Source organism: Etheostoma spectabile, chromosome 4 (assembly GCF_008692095.1).
Source record: "Etheostoma spectabile isolate EspeVRDwgs_2016 chromosome 4, UIUC_Espe_1.0, whole genome shotgun sequence".
In the NCBI taxonomy this organism is placed as follows: Eukaryota; Metazoa; Chordata; class Actinopteri; order Perciformes; family Percidae; genus Etheostoma; species Etheostoma spectabile.
The window spans coordinates 16,015,814-16,032,914 of NC_045736.1; the positions used below are offsets into that span (position 1 = coordinate 16,015,814).

At 38.9% G+C, this 17,101-nt stretch overlaps 1 protein-coding gene across 1 annotated transcript; it reads right to left on the reverse strand.

Annotated features, from left to right (window-relative positions):
- Positions 1-5,510: 5,510 nt before the first annotated feature.
- On the reverse strand, positions 5,511-16,874 carry LOC116687976 (macrophage-stimulating protein receptor). The gene is made up of 21 exons (XM_032513723.1): positions 16,689-16,874; positions 14,627-15,937; positions 13,198-13,374; positions 12,850-12,969; positions 12,234-12,404; positions 11,943-12,109; positions 11,397-11,526; positions 11,146-11,282; positions 10,835-11,011; positions 10,593-10,692; positions 10,128-10,358; positions 9,862-10,008; positions 9,589-9,751; positions 9,377-9,466; positions 8,939-9,145; positions 8,694-8,774; positions 8,408-8,589; positions 8,184-8,293; positions 7,282-7,447; positions 7,058-7,194; positions 5,511-6,850 (listed from the first exon to the last, which is right to left on the reverse strand). The coding sequence occupies exons 2-21, from the start codon at positions 15,830-15,832 to the stop codon at positions 6,619-6,621; spliced, it is 4,131 nt and encodes a 1,376-aa protein (XP_032369614.1). The 5' UTR covers positions 15,833-15,937; positions 16,689-16,874; the 3' UTR covers positions 5,511-6,618.
- Between the last annotated feature and the right edge of the window lie 227 nt (positions 16,875-17,101).

Genomic DNA, 17,101 nt, shown 5'->3' on the forward strand with positions numbered 1-17,101 from the left:
TAATAGAGTTTAGAATCATGAAACTCTTTATACAGTGATTAAAGTATCTGCTTTGTAGAATGGTTAAAGCCTCAGTTCTTTTGTTCAATGTGCCGAGGTTTCATGATGTGACACTGACAGGAAATGACTGAATGTTTTGTCACTCCATTGCAGTACACAACAGGCACTGAAACCCCTCACACACTGTTGAGCTGTTTCAAAAGCTGGGCCCTAGTGTGAAACTATTAACTTGGCAATGTTGAATGTGTGATTTTTGCAATCTGAAGGAGCAAAACAATTGTTACTGAGGAGGACGCTGATAAATGAGGAATTTCTCGAGCACTTTATAGAAGCTGTAAAGGTGTACGCTGGTCGATGAGGCAAACCCGCACCTGATTTACCTCTTTGTGTATTTGGTCTTTTAGCACTGAAAGGATCAGACTATTATCATCATCATTGTTATATTTGTTTATTGTATACATTTAATTTATGTATCTAAAGCAGGATTATAATTATTCATTAATTAGTCTAATTAACTTCATTTTGTCAGGATAATTTACTCAACAAAAAAAAACAAGAAGACAATTAAAATGTATCAAACATATCAAGATCATTACAGTCTGTAATCAACTAGCTATACAAAATCTTTGGCTATTTCAGGAGATTAGAAATAAAAACATCACTGGGGACCTCTAATAACTAGGTATCAGAGAATGTTCAAGTGTTACATGTGTAACATTTGTAACTGTGTTTGACTTTTCTTTCTTGAGCCACCAAAATATTAAATTTACCCTGTTGCATGGTTTGTTAAATTGTGTTAAACTTGTGTTTGTTTAAAGCTGGTAAATCATGAAAAATTGTTACGCTTTGTGTGTAAGTAATTAATTATTAGGCAGCTTTGTGCCAAAGTAAAGATGAAAATGCATAGCTATACGTAGTTGGTCTTCTAAACTCTGGTCGATTCGGGAAACAGTCTCTGAGCTAGAACTGACAATCAAATTATGATTATCTTTTTTTTGAGTAAAATTCTCATCACACACTCGATAGCCATTTTAATGTTAGAGCTTGCCTCCTTACGTGCACGTGTTCCACCAAAACAAGTTCCTTCTGGAGGCTGTGTGAGGCGCTTAGCGGCTCCCAAGATTTTTGTGATTGGTTTAAAGAAATGCCAATTAACCACAGCACATTTTTATCCTATCCAGGAATGTTGTGTGGACTAGCCAGACCTTCCTTCGCAGCGCTGTGCGAGACTGTACTGCATATAAGAAATGACTTTTAGTCTTATGAAGAGTCTTGTAAAAATGACATGCACTTTTTCACTTTTTTATGGATCCACTTGTTCAATTTATTCCTAGTAGCACCTATCAAAATCTGCATGCAAATGATGAACTGTTTTAAGATACATTGATGTTGAGAGTTTCTTTCCAAATATAATTTCAATAAAATGGCTTTTTGATCTCATGTTTTGGGTGACTACACCAGGGAAAACAATCTGGATATAAAAAGAACTTCCAATGCAAGAACAGACAATAAACACAACTGGGACGATTAAAGGAGCTTACTTGTTACTGGTTTTCTGATTTGTCAAATGGCAGCCAAGTGTGAAGTTGTACAGCCTTAATGAGCGACAGTAATGACTGAAATGTGCAATATTCCTCCTAACTTCAGGTAAATTGCATCTAGTTGTTTAAGCTAGTCTGACTGGCTCTCGTTCAGACTGCGCATACCAAATGTTTTATTTAACATTCAGATTCTAGAACTTGATAGCAAGGGGTAGCCATCAGTGTGCCATGTTTATGACTCACCTTAATTTATACTGTCACCCAAAAATACCATGGGCTGAAGCAGTATCCAAAAACAACCTAGTCTGGCACAGGCCGTGTCTCCACAGCACTGTGTCACCGTCAGCGCGGGAGTATGTATAAACAACCAAACTGAAAAGATTGTTTTTTACCTTTATTTATTCCGGGAAAGGTTCACTGAGAGGAAGCTTCTCTTTTGCAGGAAACTGATCACATTTTCGCAGTCACACATTCATACCTGGAAGCTATCCAGAACAACCACAGTCTGATATACTGAGCAACTCCACTGGAGGCTTCACTTTCCCCACACAGATTTTATCCTGTCGATGACCTTCCGGTCACATTCTCGCTTCTCTAACCTTTAGGCCACCACTGCCCTATCAGATGAGGAGAGAGCAGAGCTCGTCTTGCCAACACTTTGTGGATAATGTGAACAAAATCATTCATAAGTACAGTTACACTGCAGAACAACCACTATGTAATCCAAATATGATAATGCCTAAAAATTAAAGTCAAGATGATGTAATCTTTCATCAGTGTTGTCTATTGTGCATGCCATAAAAAAATACCAAATACTTCAAAGTGGCATAACTGCCAACATGAAATGATTGCAGCCACACAGTTGTGCCTCACATAGAGGAATGGAAGCTGAATCTCATTTATCTCCATTGTTTAGGTTCAATAATCACCTACATGAATTAATAAATATGAAAGAAAGATGTGATAATGCATTTATATTAATACTATAGACACACACTCTCCATAGGAATATGCACACATATGATTCCCCATTGAAACTGAAAACAAGGAGTCATGCAGGCCAGCTTTTTAGTTTTACTGTTTCTTTTTTGTGTGTCCAAAATTAGTTTTATTTTTTGACTGTGTGGATATAAACATACTTAATCTTTTATGTATACATAAGGAATGGGCTGATGTCTGGAGAACTAAGACACAAACAGTATACCCTTTTGGTAGTATTATACATTAGTAAGAGATAAACACACATTTGTTAACTGTTTTTCTGTGTAAATACACATTTGTATGGCCACATGTGCACCTGGTACCACATGTGAAAAATCAGTGAAGAAGAAAGAATCAGTGTTTACTAAATCTGTTTAATTACGAATGCAGAAATATCTCTGTAGATCAGTACATGAAAAAACAGCAATGATGAGAAACAGGATGAAAGTGTCAGTCTGACATTTTGCATCACCTTTAACTGCAATTGTGTCGTCATCTAAATAACATATTCGGCAAGTAGTGTGTATAAGATGAATCCTTGCAGCAACAAAGTGTGCAATTTTAAACTTCAAAATAACTTGGCATACTAATATCGACATTGATGATTGAAATCTCTAAACAAGTACAGTTAGCTATGTGCCTGGCATGGCCTTGTGGCTCTAAAGCACTTTCATTGCGCCGCAAATTTCTGTTTGCCTTTCAATATAATCTGTGGAAACATTCACTCAAAGAGCAGAGACGGGAACAAACATAACACCTCTCTCCATCTGTGACCTCCCAGCTCTTCAACCTCCCCCTGAATGCAATGCTACAATAGAGAAGAGCAAGGGAGTTGGAGGAAAATTGTCTTGCTATTCAGGTATCTACTGATGGTACACAAGCTCAAGGATAGCAGATTCAATTCAGAGAACAAAAGTGTGAGAAAGGCTACAAACCCACTTGCACGATATTTTGCACAGAAAGTTAGGCTTTAAAGACATCACATATTCCGCCGATTTTTCAAGAAAAATTATGATTAAAAAATATAATTTCATGAGAATAGAAAATGAAATGTCTATTACAGAGAAAAGTGGAAAAACATTGAATGCTAACAAAAGGACAAATACAGGAATCAGACAGTCCAACACTGTGTACTTGTGACTAACCAAATCTGCATGTTTGGTTGCATCCTCACAGTTTTTCCCTTGTGTTCCTGTGCAGACTTTTTCTCACCAACATCTTGTAGAAATTGAGAGACCTCGGGCAACGTTGAAAAATGACTGTTGACTTGCATAGTTCAAAACACCTGCTAGGAAATACTTAACAACAGTGAATCAGGTTTATTTTCTTACTTTTCATACCATTTTATTCCAAGTGGTGCAGTGCAGAACATCTGATGCCTGGTACTACCACATACATTTTTAACTTCAACATGCACATCCAGGAGGCTTAAGCTCACTCAGCACATCTTAAGCTACAACAGTCATGTTTGGCACTTTAAAAGCAGTGCATTGGCTCCTTATTCATCACCGCAGTTATAAATGACATCTATGCAGACACGTTGATTTTGAACCCCACTATGCTTTTGTACTGTCCCTACACCCGGCTTTTTAGTTAAGATTTCAATTTGGGCAACTCCACTAAGAGTGCTAATAGCCTGTCCTAATCACACTCTTCATGTGTTCTTCAGTTTAGTCTGTGGAGAATAGCTAGCCACAGCTTCCTCCCCCTTGTCCACATGGATCACACAACAGCTGCTGTGTATTTGCAGTTTCACAGATATTAACCAAACCCTGCTTCAAAACCAAGGCAGTGGGAAATAAAAGTGTAAAATATTTATAAATATATACACTTGAAGACAACAAAAGGAATTTTAGACCAGACACGTTAGGGATCTGCTTTCAGCATGTTTCTGTGCAGCTATCACCCCTCACTGCGTTTGGATGGAGTGTGTTGTGTTGTGTGTGCGTGTGTGTTTGCCAGCTGGGGGGGAGGAACGTATATGGTGCTTCTGAATAGTCAGTTTGCACTTTTGGAGAGAGTTGTGTATCTGTTGTGGCTTTTTTTTCTTCCTTTCTAACGTCCAAGAAAATAACCCTGGTGATGTCATCTGGGTTATTTAGGCTAATGCTCAATTTACATCAAATTGGAGTTATTGTTTGTACCAGTTTTAGCTTTTAACATTCATTTCAACTTAAAAAACACAAATATTATTTTGTTGTTTTGATGCACCTGTGCCATTCAACAAATGTGTCCTTTCCCCACTGTGGGTTAATGTGCAGCTCATACTGTTTATATATTGACTAAACCTTTATTTTCCTCTCCTCACCTCCTCTTTATCATGTGCAGTCTACAAATACTAAAATATCTGTATGAAGTCAGTGGTAGCCAGATTTCTTTGGAGCCCTGGTGGTATGGAATACTGTACCTGACCAATAACCATTAAACACATTACATCCTGTGGTTGCTTCTGCATTCCTTAAATAAAAGCTGATATTGAATGCAATTGTTATTTACAGCAAAAACATATCCATCATTGTGGCTTTCAGTTTGGTCTCTAGCAGCAAACATCGCCTCATCTTTAAATCCAGAACCTGTACCTGAACACAAACAGAGCATGTCATTACTACTGACACCTTTTTGGTACCTGAAGGGATAAAAATACAAAAATAAAAATACATTTTTTAGATACATAAATTATTCATAGAGTATTACAAATGCTAGATACACAGATAAGGCAGGCAGAAGCATGCAGTTTTCATTCTGGTTGAGATAACATAATTCAGACCTCTAACAGTGTTTTTCCTCTCATCCGCCTAGCAGAGAAAAAGCCTCAGACCTGCGTCATTGGCTTTTATGATACGCTTTCATGAAGAACTTCACTCATTGTAGTGATCTGCATTTTTTAACAATAACAAATTAAATTTTAGGTGAGCCTATTTTAAGTAGAAATGTATTTGCTAATCAGAATTTTATTCTTAGTATTAATGCAGCTCCAGGCTAAGAAAAAACAAATCTAGGGAAACATTTATTTTGTTGACACGCTTTACAGAAAAGCATGCACAATCAACAATTTGTCTGCACAAAAACATAGTTTACAGTGTAACCTAGAGCAAAGAAACATCAGCTCTATTGGTACGAAGAAGAGAAAATCAAGTATACCAGAATCAAATCTATTACCCCTGATAGAAATATTGTTGGTCAACATAAACCAGGTTATTGGCTAACTGTACTGCATTGTCAGTGTAGAAATTAAAAAATCAGTGCATAACTTTTAAAATCCCTTGGATCATCATGGTACTTTGCTGTAAAGATTGGTATGCTAGTTGAAAGACAGATTTTGTTTCCCAGATGAATATAGTTGTACTGTTTGTGTATCATCTTTGTGTTGAGCTGCTGTAGTGCAGCAGACCTCACTGCAGCAGCAATTGATGCTTAAGGAGAAGACATTGGTTGCCCTCTAGTGATGATGAAAGGGACTAGATGTGTTTCTAAGCCTAAATATATATTTGAACAGCATGGACAGCTTAATGTATAATTCATAGATGCAGAGCTTTCGGCAGAGCAAATGTCAATGGCTCTAAATCTGAGAAGAATGAGTTATTCTGCATACAATATGATTTCACATTTACATGTCCCGTTGTATTTAGTCTACATTCTATAGCAGGAATATTGTGTTAAAAAAAACTAAAAATGTTGACCCTCGAGCACTTATAGAATTTACAGAGCCTGTGTCTAACTCTCTAAATTCTCATGTAGCCACCCATTCTATTCTAAAAAGTCTGAGAACAAAAGCACATTTTACATTCAGTTTGTCACACTTGTGCTTCAGATGTGTAAACAACATTTAAGTCAATCTACTAAACATGCTGTCTCTATTTTGTTACAAAAAAAATGTAACAAGGATGGGGTACTTTTGTCTCAGCTCCAATAAGACTTTCTACAGTGACTTTTAAAACAGTAGCCAAACTTTACATATACTCAGATTTGTAGACATGATCAACAATTTATGTGATGCTTGAATGGTTCCAGGCAAACTTGTGCCTTTTCTTGTATGCTGTCCAACTTTAATCCAGATCCTGCGCTCTTATAAGAGAGTCTCAAGGACTTTGCACCCTCAGCTGGTGGCCTGGCTGTCTGTGTCCAAGTCTGAGCCCTCGGCCTCATCTGCAGATCCAGTCAGAGAAGGGTAGGGCAGTGGCTGATCTAAGTTGACATAGTTAACCTTCAGATTGATGTAGTGCTCTCCTTCCAGACAGGACAGGATGTTTTGTACATCTGTAACCAGGCTATTGAAGCTAGGTCTGATTTCAGGCTCCGGGTCCCAACATGTCAGCATGATAGAATAGCTGTGGAATAAATAAATGAGTAAATAAGTAATTAAGTGAGTAAATATGACAACATGTAAGTAAACTATTGAATGTGAGCCTAGAAATACTATATATTAAATTGACATAAAATGGATTTATATTCACAGATAACTAACTCTCCTGAAAGAACTCAAATGATAAGATACTGCAGCAGTCATGATATTTATTTATAGGGTTGATTCTTACAGAGTATCAGGGCAAAACTGTGGCTGGGCAAGCCGGCGTCCCTTCAACAAGTAGTGTGTGATGTCATAGGGGTCCACATTTGGATATGGGTTAGCACCTCTGGTCAACAGCTCCCACATTAAGATGCCATATGACCACTGGGAAACAGATGAGCAATATATTGTAGATATATACATGATGGTTGTAACAAGCATACTTTAGTGGACTGGATAAAGCATACTCACCACATCGGACTTAGTAGTGAACTTTTGTGTTTGCAGGCTTTCGAGGGCCATCCACTTCACTGGCAGCTTTACCCGTTTGTGATCTTGAATGCTGTAGTATTCCTTGTCATAGATGTCCCTTGCCATGCCGAAGTCAGCCACCTTTACTGTGTAGGTTTCATCCAGCCTGAAAACAGAATGCATCTTAAGAAAACGTTATCTTACGGACAGTTCCTGTTAAGCCTAAGAGGAGCCAGGTGAACTTAAATTTACACCAATTTGAAAGTGTTAGTTTCCAGTGTGTCCAGTGTTAACTAGGATGGTTAAACAGTGGAATAAAAGTGAGAGTGGTATCAGTCGTATATAATTCTCTCCAATAAAACAAAATTTTGTTTTCCCCAAAATCTTGCACTATTCTTTTAATATTTATGTGCAAATAAAAAGATCACAAAAACATAATTATTATACCGAATATGAATCATACCAAAGGGGCCTTCAGACAGCCAGGTTAATCTATCTTGCTTGACAGATTTCCTTACATACTTTTTATTTGGTGGGATCACCGGAATAAGGTTTTCTTTCTTTACTCATTTAAATGGAAAATACTTGAAAAAGAAAAGTTTAATTATGTTGTTGCATGAAAAATACAAGATGCAAATAGTAACCAAGTCATATTTACTGTCCTTTTTTAGGGTTTTACTAACTTTTGGAAGTTATTTTTAAGGATTTATAAATGTTTACTGTAGTTGACCATTTGAGAAGACCACAAGGGAGCATGTGATGCTTACATTAAACCAATAAAGATTATCCATGACTTAATTACACCTTTATAATATATCACCTAGATGATGCGTAAACTCGTGTGACAATGTGTCTCCGCTGACATTTGACAGGCCAGTTATCAGTGTAGGATTCACACTCACATGCAGTTACGTGCAGCCAGGTCTCTGTGGACAAATTTTTTCTGGGCTAAATACTCCATTCCCATGGCAACCTGAAGCCCAAAGCCTATCAGGTCTTTAACTGTTGGGTTCTGTGGAGGACAAACAATTATCAAACAGAGCTGACCCAGCAAAACGCCCATGGTCTGAGATATTCAACATATTCATGACCCTACTGGTCCGGAACCTTTAATTGCGTAATTTACCCTTTTCTCAGAGCGGATGAAATGGCGCACATCTCCATGCTTCATATATGGTAGAACCACCAGAGGGAGCCCCTCTTTAGGCAGCATGATGCCCAGCAGGGACAGTATGTTGGGGTGGTGGAAACCTTTCATGATGATGCCCTCTCTGAGGAACTGATCCACCTCTCCCAAATCTGTGATTCCTGTTAATACAAAACTTACTGTCATACAGACGCTTCCAACAGCCATGACCTCATATAGGCTAACATTGATTTAAATTATTATTTAAAAAAAGGTATTCCCATACGGTTTAATGATTTAACAGCACAGTGGGTCTCTTGGTTGTTGCAGTCTATCAGATATCCATGATAAACTGTCCCAAAGTGACCTGCATAAGAAGACCATTAATTATTAAATATAAGTAGTAAATATTTGTGCTAAATCTATGTTCTGTTCCGCAAAGATGGATGACAATATTTTCTCTCTTATCTTATCTTAAAATATTCAAAGACAAGAATGAAACAAACAAATATTATAAGACCGGGAGCTTACCTTTGCCAATAATCTGGCTATCTTCAATTCGGAGCATCTCAGCAGGGATCAGGACATCTTTGACCTCTTCAAGAAGATCAGAGCTTAGACTGACCATTGAGATATTGTCTCGTGGCATTAGAGGAATGGACAGATCATGGCTGGCAGCATACAATAAACCTTGGAAAGCCATCCCTCCGGACCCTGGTGTTTGACTTCCCAGATCCACTGTAGCACACAAGGAACCACGCAATAAAGTTGTTGTATCTTAAAGGCCATTGCAACTTTTACCAAACTTACCTTACAGTGTGTGATACAATCTTACAAATATTTATATTTAAAAATGTTGTACTTCCTAGGGATGCTGATGATGAAGAAAGGGAAGGTAATAAATAGGTAGAATAACTGATTAACAGTTAATATAAACTAAGAATGAATGAATGAATTTGATTATCTCACCTTGTCTGTAGTCACCTGTTGGGACAAAATCGGGACCGCTGCCCATGCGGTTCCATGAAAGCACTGGTGATAAATGATTATCTATAGTTCCTGAAAGGATACATATGATAAATGAAAATCACTAAACAGTAAACCATGAAAATATACATTACTACATAGTACCACCAATTATTATCATGGTTGGAAGTGTTCTAGAATCAAGATTTCCTCACCTTTCTTTTTCTTCCTTAAATGGATCATCACAAGTAATGCAAGACCAGCACCTACTACCAGTGCAGCAATGATGCCTAGGACAATGCCAACAATCACAGTGTTGTTGTTGCTGTGATTGTTGACTACAGTACCCACATCATGAACTTCCCCATTCACAGACACCTACAGTATGATTTACAGATGACAGCTCTCGTTAAAATACATTTAATTTAGTATACATTTCTATAAATTATTCCGATTAAGGTTGATGATTTAAAAGCAGACTCTCTCACCTTGACAGGCAATCCCTCGCTGGGAATAAGCAAGCCTTTAGGTATCCTGCAGGTCAGCTCGTTTGAAAGAACCTGTGCATGGCAGTTCACACCCCCAATGGTCATTGTGATCTGCATACATGTGCTTGCTCTGTTCAGTTTGCTATGCTGTCAAATAAAAAAAAAAATTAAAAAAATGCACATATATCAAGAATTTTAATACAAAAATGTGTTACATAAATAGAGGTGGGGGAAAAAACTGTCTAGTGTAAGATGTGTAAACATACATGCAGTGAAACTTCCGTCTCTCCTGGTTTTAGAGGTAATTCATTGTCATCATTTTCAAAGGGAATGATTTTAACATTATGGTGGTAGTCAAAACGTCTCTTCCAGAGGTTACGTTTCCCATCCATGTGAATAAAAATCTCTCCTGTGTCAGACTTTTCTTCTGGTATTTCCTCTGTAAAAGCAGGGGCCCAGCACTCCATATATGTGGCATTTGTTGTGCCGCTGCAGACCTAAAGTGACATAAGCACATGATGTATTGTTTGAAATCGCAACTATTGTAACAGTTTGGCATAAGAGAAAAGCAAAATTCAGCTTAAGAAGGAGTATGACTGACTGTCCTTCCATTGCCAAAATTCACAGTTTAATGACCTGGTTTGAAGTGAACTGAAATGAAAGTAGTTTAATTGAATAATGTACTGTGTCTGTAAAGACTTACAAAGGGTAAAATCAAAGTGTTAACTTACCAGTTCAAGAGACTGCATGTTGGGATTTTTGGAAGTGTACTGAACCACAGTTTTGTGGGCAGAGTCAAGATTCTGACCTTCTATCACTAGCTTGGAGCCACTGTAAGACAGTATAAATGAGTATGTTACATTAACATGTTTTATGTGCAAACACTGTTTGTCTTATGTTTAGCAATTACAATTTTGGAGTAATATAATTTAATTTGGATTGCATTGATGAGACCAGTAGAGACCTGTCCTACCTTTGCAAACTGCAATGAGGATGTACAGAGGTTATAACGGGGTCTTTCTTGTAGAAGAACATTTTAGGGGTTGTCACTTGAAAGTTGTCAATGAAGATTTTCACAGGTACCTCCCCAACACCTGCTGCTGCTGCTGTGTGGCAGATGATTGAAGAAGTCCCTATTCCTTCAGTAACACTGAAAAAAAGAGAGATGACAGTCAACAATACTTAACACCCTTCATTTGAAAGGGACATCTGAACATAGTGGAATTAATGTGTTGTTCACCATAGTAATGTGTTAGCAAAATAAGTATTTTTTGTGTTGCTCACCTTTGAATGTTGCACTTTTTGTCAGCAAAGAAGACATCTCTCCGTATCCCAGAATTAAGATACCTGCCTGTCAGTGTAACTGTTGTTCCTCCAAACGTAGGTCCATATTCAGGCTTGATTTCTGTTATACTTGGCTCCTAGTTAAACAGAGGTGAAAAATTCCATATGCACTAAACATTGTTTCCCATGCAAATAAAGACCATATACAGAACTCAATTTAAAACTGTTTCAATTGGATAAAAGTTTCTCACCACAAAAGAGAAGCCAGACATCTGAGCTGTGCCTTCAATTGAGTAGTGTCCCTTTACTTCCCCCTCGTGCACTTCCAGAGTGATGGTGAGGTCCGGGTTTGGTGTGTATTCCCGAATCTTGCATACCAGGCTGTAAGAACAAAAGGAATTTTGTGTCTATAAATTCTGTAGATGAAAATTGTCAGACAGAAATGACCAAGAGCAAAAATGGCAATGACACAAAAATATTTCCACACTATGAAAAAATTGTTTCAATAATTAAAAAAAAAAAGACTAGCCAGCTACACCACACATACATTTTAAGCAATCGAAAAACACTCCAATTCTAATAACCAAAGTGACAGGTCTGGGACTCAGGAGTAGAGGTTTATAAGAACTGTGTCATATCAAAATCCTCATTAGGACCTTTGGGAGAGAAATTAGATAGACATTTTTTAATTTAAACTAATAAACATCAATCTTCCATAGTTAACCTGTGGCTATCAGTGCCCATTACTTCCTACGTCTATTGTACTGTCTGGCACTGTGTGCATTTGTGCTACTTACACTTCACAACTGCTATTTTCAGGCAGGACGGTACACAAGTTCCCAGAGCCCACTGTAATGATGTGGGTTTTGCCGCTGATGATGGCGGGTGGCAGAGGAGACTGAAACTCCCAGCCACACAGTGTTACCTCTGTCTCAGCACCAGCAGGTGCCATTTTAGGGAAGAACTGCAAAAATAAGGAGGTTAAGATTCAGAGCAATCAGCATCTCAGTACAATAAGTGGGATTTATGACTTATGGTGTTTAAACGTCATGCAGTGGCTAATCAGTTACACCTAGCAGCAGATCTACCTGAGTTATGACAGGTGTGCATGAGTCTTTGTTCCACTTTGAAGCACACTCATGCTGCCTGACGCAGATTCCTGAACACCAGCCACAGTTCATGAAGCGTGGAGCCATCAAACACTTGGAGCATGTCATAAAATGGGCACACCCTGGTCCTGCAGAGGGCACCCTGTACATCTTGTTCATGGAGAGAGGAAGTGAAGGTGGGGTAAGCCAGATGTACCAGTGAAAAACAGTCAAAAGGTAAGCTGCTCAACATCATACAGGTCAACCCACTGTTCCTCAGAGAGACATACTGGATTTATACTATGTACTTTTTGTACTTTATCTTTGTAACTTCAAGATGTTCTTTTGTAACGGACGGTGCATGGGGTGTACAACCATTGGATTCATTATCCAAAAGATTTGAAATCCTGTTAAATCAATTGTTCAATGACAATTGTACACCTATTCTAGGTTGACCATGTACTGTATTTGTTTGTCTTATGTCTTTGTCTTTTGACTATGATAAAGACACAGTAGTGTTGAACAAGTCGATCTGTTTACACTCTTGTAGGCTCCCAGTTTCTTTTCCCCCCACTAATAGACAAGTAGTGCCTGCAGTAGATATTACAAACTGTACCTTATTTCCCACTACGAAGAGAAGTAAATCATTTGAGTACACCTCTGCTGTCCTGGACACTTTGGTTTCTCCAAGAGAATAGTTGGCAAAAACAACAGGCCTGTTCAAAGTAAGAATCACCTAAACCACACAAAACCAGAGAGACAATGTCACAAGGATTAATATCCACCTAAGTCTGACTGACAGACTGTAAAAGTTCAAATGTTTACTTCAGACATTTGAAATAATGTTGATTGTGAGTACTGAACAAGATACTTCTAGTTATGGTATAAAACATTAAACCTGCAGAAGCACACCCACTGGCACACCTCATAATGACTACTATTTTATCCTCATGCATATGGCTACCTGCAGTATCCGGCCATCTGAGGTACCAAAGTGGCCCAGCGTGTGATTCCCAATAGTGGTGACCAGGACAGCGGTGAAAAGGATGTCTCTCATCTGACTGTTGAAGAGGTCTTGTCTGTAGTACGGCTTTGACACCAGAGTGGGTTTGACAATGCATGTGTCATTGTCTTCAGAGCTCTGTGCAAGCAGGACAAACAAATACAGAACAACGGTGTTTGTTTTTAGTCAGCCAGTTCATTCATAAATCTATCTACCTCGTTCAGCATCAGTCTCCCTCTACCCACATAACAACATGTATATGCTTGTGCGTGAGAGGAAGAGAGATAGAAAGAGAGACCATCTTAATTCATCCATTTAAGAAGGAAGTGCTCCTAGCCTCCAGTCTAAACAGCTGTGAGAGTAACAAACTCATAAAACAGCAGTAACTCCAGCTCTATATGTTGACATGATGACTGTTTCTCTTATCTACTGTACTGAAACTGGACTGTCCATACTTTCCCAACATTGATCTTTTCATTCACTTGTAATTCAGCATCTGGAGCTTGAATATATGCAGTATTTACATTTGTGTTCTATTGTAAATATCATCTTTAAGACACATTTATAAGTGTTTAGACCAGCATTTATTGACTGAGTAAAAGAGAGATTCTTTCCTCCCTACCCCTCATTTCTCAGAATATACCTATTTTCGTAATAACTTTCCCTCCCCTTAAAAGTCCATCTTTTTATCAGCAGGATTTATTACTTGTATTTGCTGGCATACATTCCTGTAGGTGTACTCGACTGTGAGAGCTCAAAGGACACAGTATGAACTCCACAAAAGTGAAACGACCACACCTTTATTATTCTGTCTAGCACCGCAGCCAAATGCTCTATTCAATAAGGGTGGTCGGGGAATACATCTTGTCTGTTATTTTAAGCTCAGATTCAACCCACCAAGTCGACTTTACCTTCCGATACTTTTTTACTCTGGTAGCTTATCAGTTAAGGAAAATTGCAGCAACCAGATACATTCAACTTAGTGTAGCCTTATCATTTAGCCTTTTATCTTAATGAGCAGTTTTCATATCAAATCTATGTACTTTAAACACAGAGTGAAACTTAACAGAGTAGAGAAACGGTGTGGCAATGTGCTGGTCACATTACTGACTAATCCACCCCTCCCAGTTCATCTGGCCCTGCTCTTTAACACACCTTCATAAGAGTTGCCACAGCCATACACTATTCCAGTCGTCAAGCTTTACTTTAAACTATCCTTCATTGCTCAAGACAATATAAAACTGTAAGCTTAATGATAAACTACACTGTTCCATTCACAGGTGACTTTATAACAGTGTTTGTATGAATATGTCACTTCCTGTCTGGACGTGTGGGGATGTTTGCACTCTGCTCTGACGACAGTCGGACATAAAAAAAAAGAGTTACTCACTTCATGTGGGCAGCTCTCACACGCCTGGAAGTGACAGAGACCTCTGGACAGCTGCTCTGGACCTGACTTGCAGCAGGCCTCCACACCATCATCAATCGCTTGGTTTATTTTACTCAAAGGGAAGGCACACAGGGCAGAGTGTTTTTTAGGTTCACCACGCTCATTCACCTCTGCAAACACCCCATACAGAATGTCTTCTCTCTCTGTCACCGTCATCTCATTTGCTAAGTCCTTCCCCACTCGCCCAAAGTATGCCGCCTGTAGCCCATTATACACAATGTACCGGAAATCCTCTCTCCGTCTCCTTCTGCGCTTTGGTTGGTACCTGCACTCCAGGACCACCTCTCTGTACATCCACACCTCTGGGATTAATATAGGCTGTCGTCCCAGACGAGTCTGAAAAGCTGAATTGCTCTTGAATGGATTTTCTCTCTGCAGGGACAGAAAGTAGACATACTCTGTGGTGGCGAAGCTGTAGATGTAATCAATCGGGTAAGAGTTCCGTAGACCGGGGAGCACTGTCAGGCCATCCATGACCATATGAAAGCCGTCTTCAGTTGAAAGTGGCCTCATGACTGATATTGACCTCCTTGGATACCTCTGTGCCACTTTGTCATTGACAGAGGCTGCCACAAAGAAGAGCGTTATGGCTGCCTCTTCAACAATGGTGACTTTAGTGCCAAGTGGGCTAGCCAGACAGTCTGGACAGTTGGTTGGAGAGTTTTGCCCTTTTTTGTATAAACACTTAGGGATAGGATTTGGAGTTCCGACTTCAATGTAGTGACAGATCCCATGCTGAGTACTCCCACAAATGTACAAGGAAGGACTGGGAAATGTAGAAAAATCCAAAAGCAGAACCTCATTGTCCGTTTCCACTGAGTCCACGGGATCTATTTCTATGTCACACACCCGACAGGTTTCACAGTCAGGACTGCCTACAGGTCCAGTTTTCACTTCCCATATTTTTTCCAAACCATCGTTGACTGCCTCTAAGACATTCTGGCTTGCAACATACACCTCTTGCTGATTCTCCTCCTGGTTCACAGCTATGTTCTGTATAGGTCTGTCCGTTTGGAAGTGGGGGAGGGAGTATTTTACAGTGAAATCCACTAGCACACGTGGAGTAGAGGCACATGTGTGCTCTCCTGAGGCAGTTTGGGTTTGTATCCATATGCATACCGTCAGCAAAGCGGCCCAAGTGACCATCTCCACGTCACAGTCCACCGTAATTGAGTGCTACCTATAAGATGCTTTCCCCAAAGAATAAGATACCTTCCTCAAAGAGAACATTCTTGAGAACCTGAAGGAGCTCTGTGAGGGAAAACATAGAAGGAATGTTGAAATTTAACAGTGAGCAATAACATTTGATTCTCAACAGAGCTGCTGCTTTTGAAGTGGAGGTGGATAATGTCAACATTTTAGCTTGTTTAAACTGAGAAATGCAGCATAAGGAACTGAGTGAAAGGGGTAAAACTATCAGCTGCTGTTCTGTCTTTGAACTAAATAATTAAGCAGATTTGGGTCAGATAATTTAGACTTGATATGCAGCTATATGTCATAGCCGTGAAACTTATTGAGATAAAAGCCAGTGGAAAAATAACAAGTTGGTAGCGTCAAGATTAAATCTACTGTGGGCAAGACATGACTTGCTGGAACATGTGGAGCAACTATGAAAATGTCCAGGCATCCAGAGCCATACACAGAATAACAGAGTAATAACTAATAAGGTCAAACAGTTTAAAATACCTAAATAATGCAGGTCTACTCATACAATGCAAATTATTCAGTAGGATAGTAATCCTGTACCACAACTCTAATACACCATTATGCAATGAACAACTATTTTAAAAGTTTCAAAACAGGGAAGAACATTCACTAAGCATTGAAGTCAGCATGACTATAATAAGAATCATTTGTATTGTAGCTGCTAAAATAAGGCCAACATCTCCTGTGCAGGTAGGCAATCAGTTTTCAGTCATTCATTAAAGTGGACCACAGATACTTTAGATATCCTGCATACAAAGACAGGTCTGTAGTATACTTATATATATAAAAATCTTACCTCGCTTTGAAAAGTGGGGATGTGGCTGTGATTTGTCCGACAATCTCTAAATGTGAATTCTTCTACGAGATAGATTTCTTGTGTTGGTGAAGCTCCACTCGCTAACCTGCAGCCGCGAACTCACCTGACAGCACCGGAGTCCAACTGGCACAGAGTTTACACTGATACTGACGCAGCAAGGCTTTGAGATACACTGTCAGTCTATAGATGAAAACAGGATCTTACACTCACCTCCAAAATAAAAGCGCGCCAGGACGAAGCCCTCACGCTGGGAGTGATAATGAATGATTCGTTGCTTTCAGTAAGAATTTGAGGCATCGTGTAATCCCCACTTAATCATAAAGCAAATAAACAATGCCATATATATGGCATTGTTTATTTGCTTTATGATTAATTACTGATTAATGATAACA

What these genes read in the sequence shown, in the direction of transcription:
- LOC116687976 (XM_032513723.1), bottom strand. Translation starts at nt 15,832, where the DNA reads ATGGTCACTTGGGCCGCTTTGCTGACGGTATGCATATGGATACAAACC. An exon ending in TGCTGTTAAATCATTAAACC is followed by an intron (nt 8,590 to 8,693) that starts GTATGGGAATAC and finishes TTGTATTAACAG; the next exon opens with GAATCACAGATTTGGGAGAG. An exon ending in TCATCCGCTCTGAGAAAAGG is followed by an intron (nt 8,294 to 8,407) that starts GTAAATTACGCA and finishes TGTCCTCCACAG; the next exon opens with AACCCAACAGTTAAAGACCT.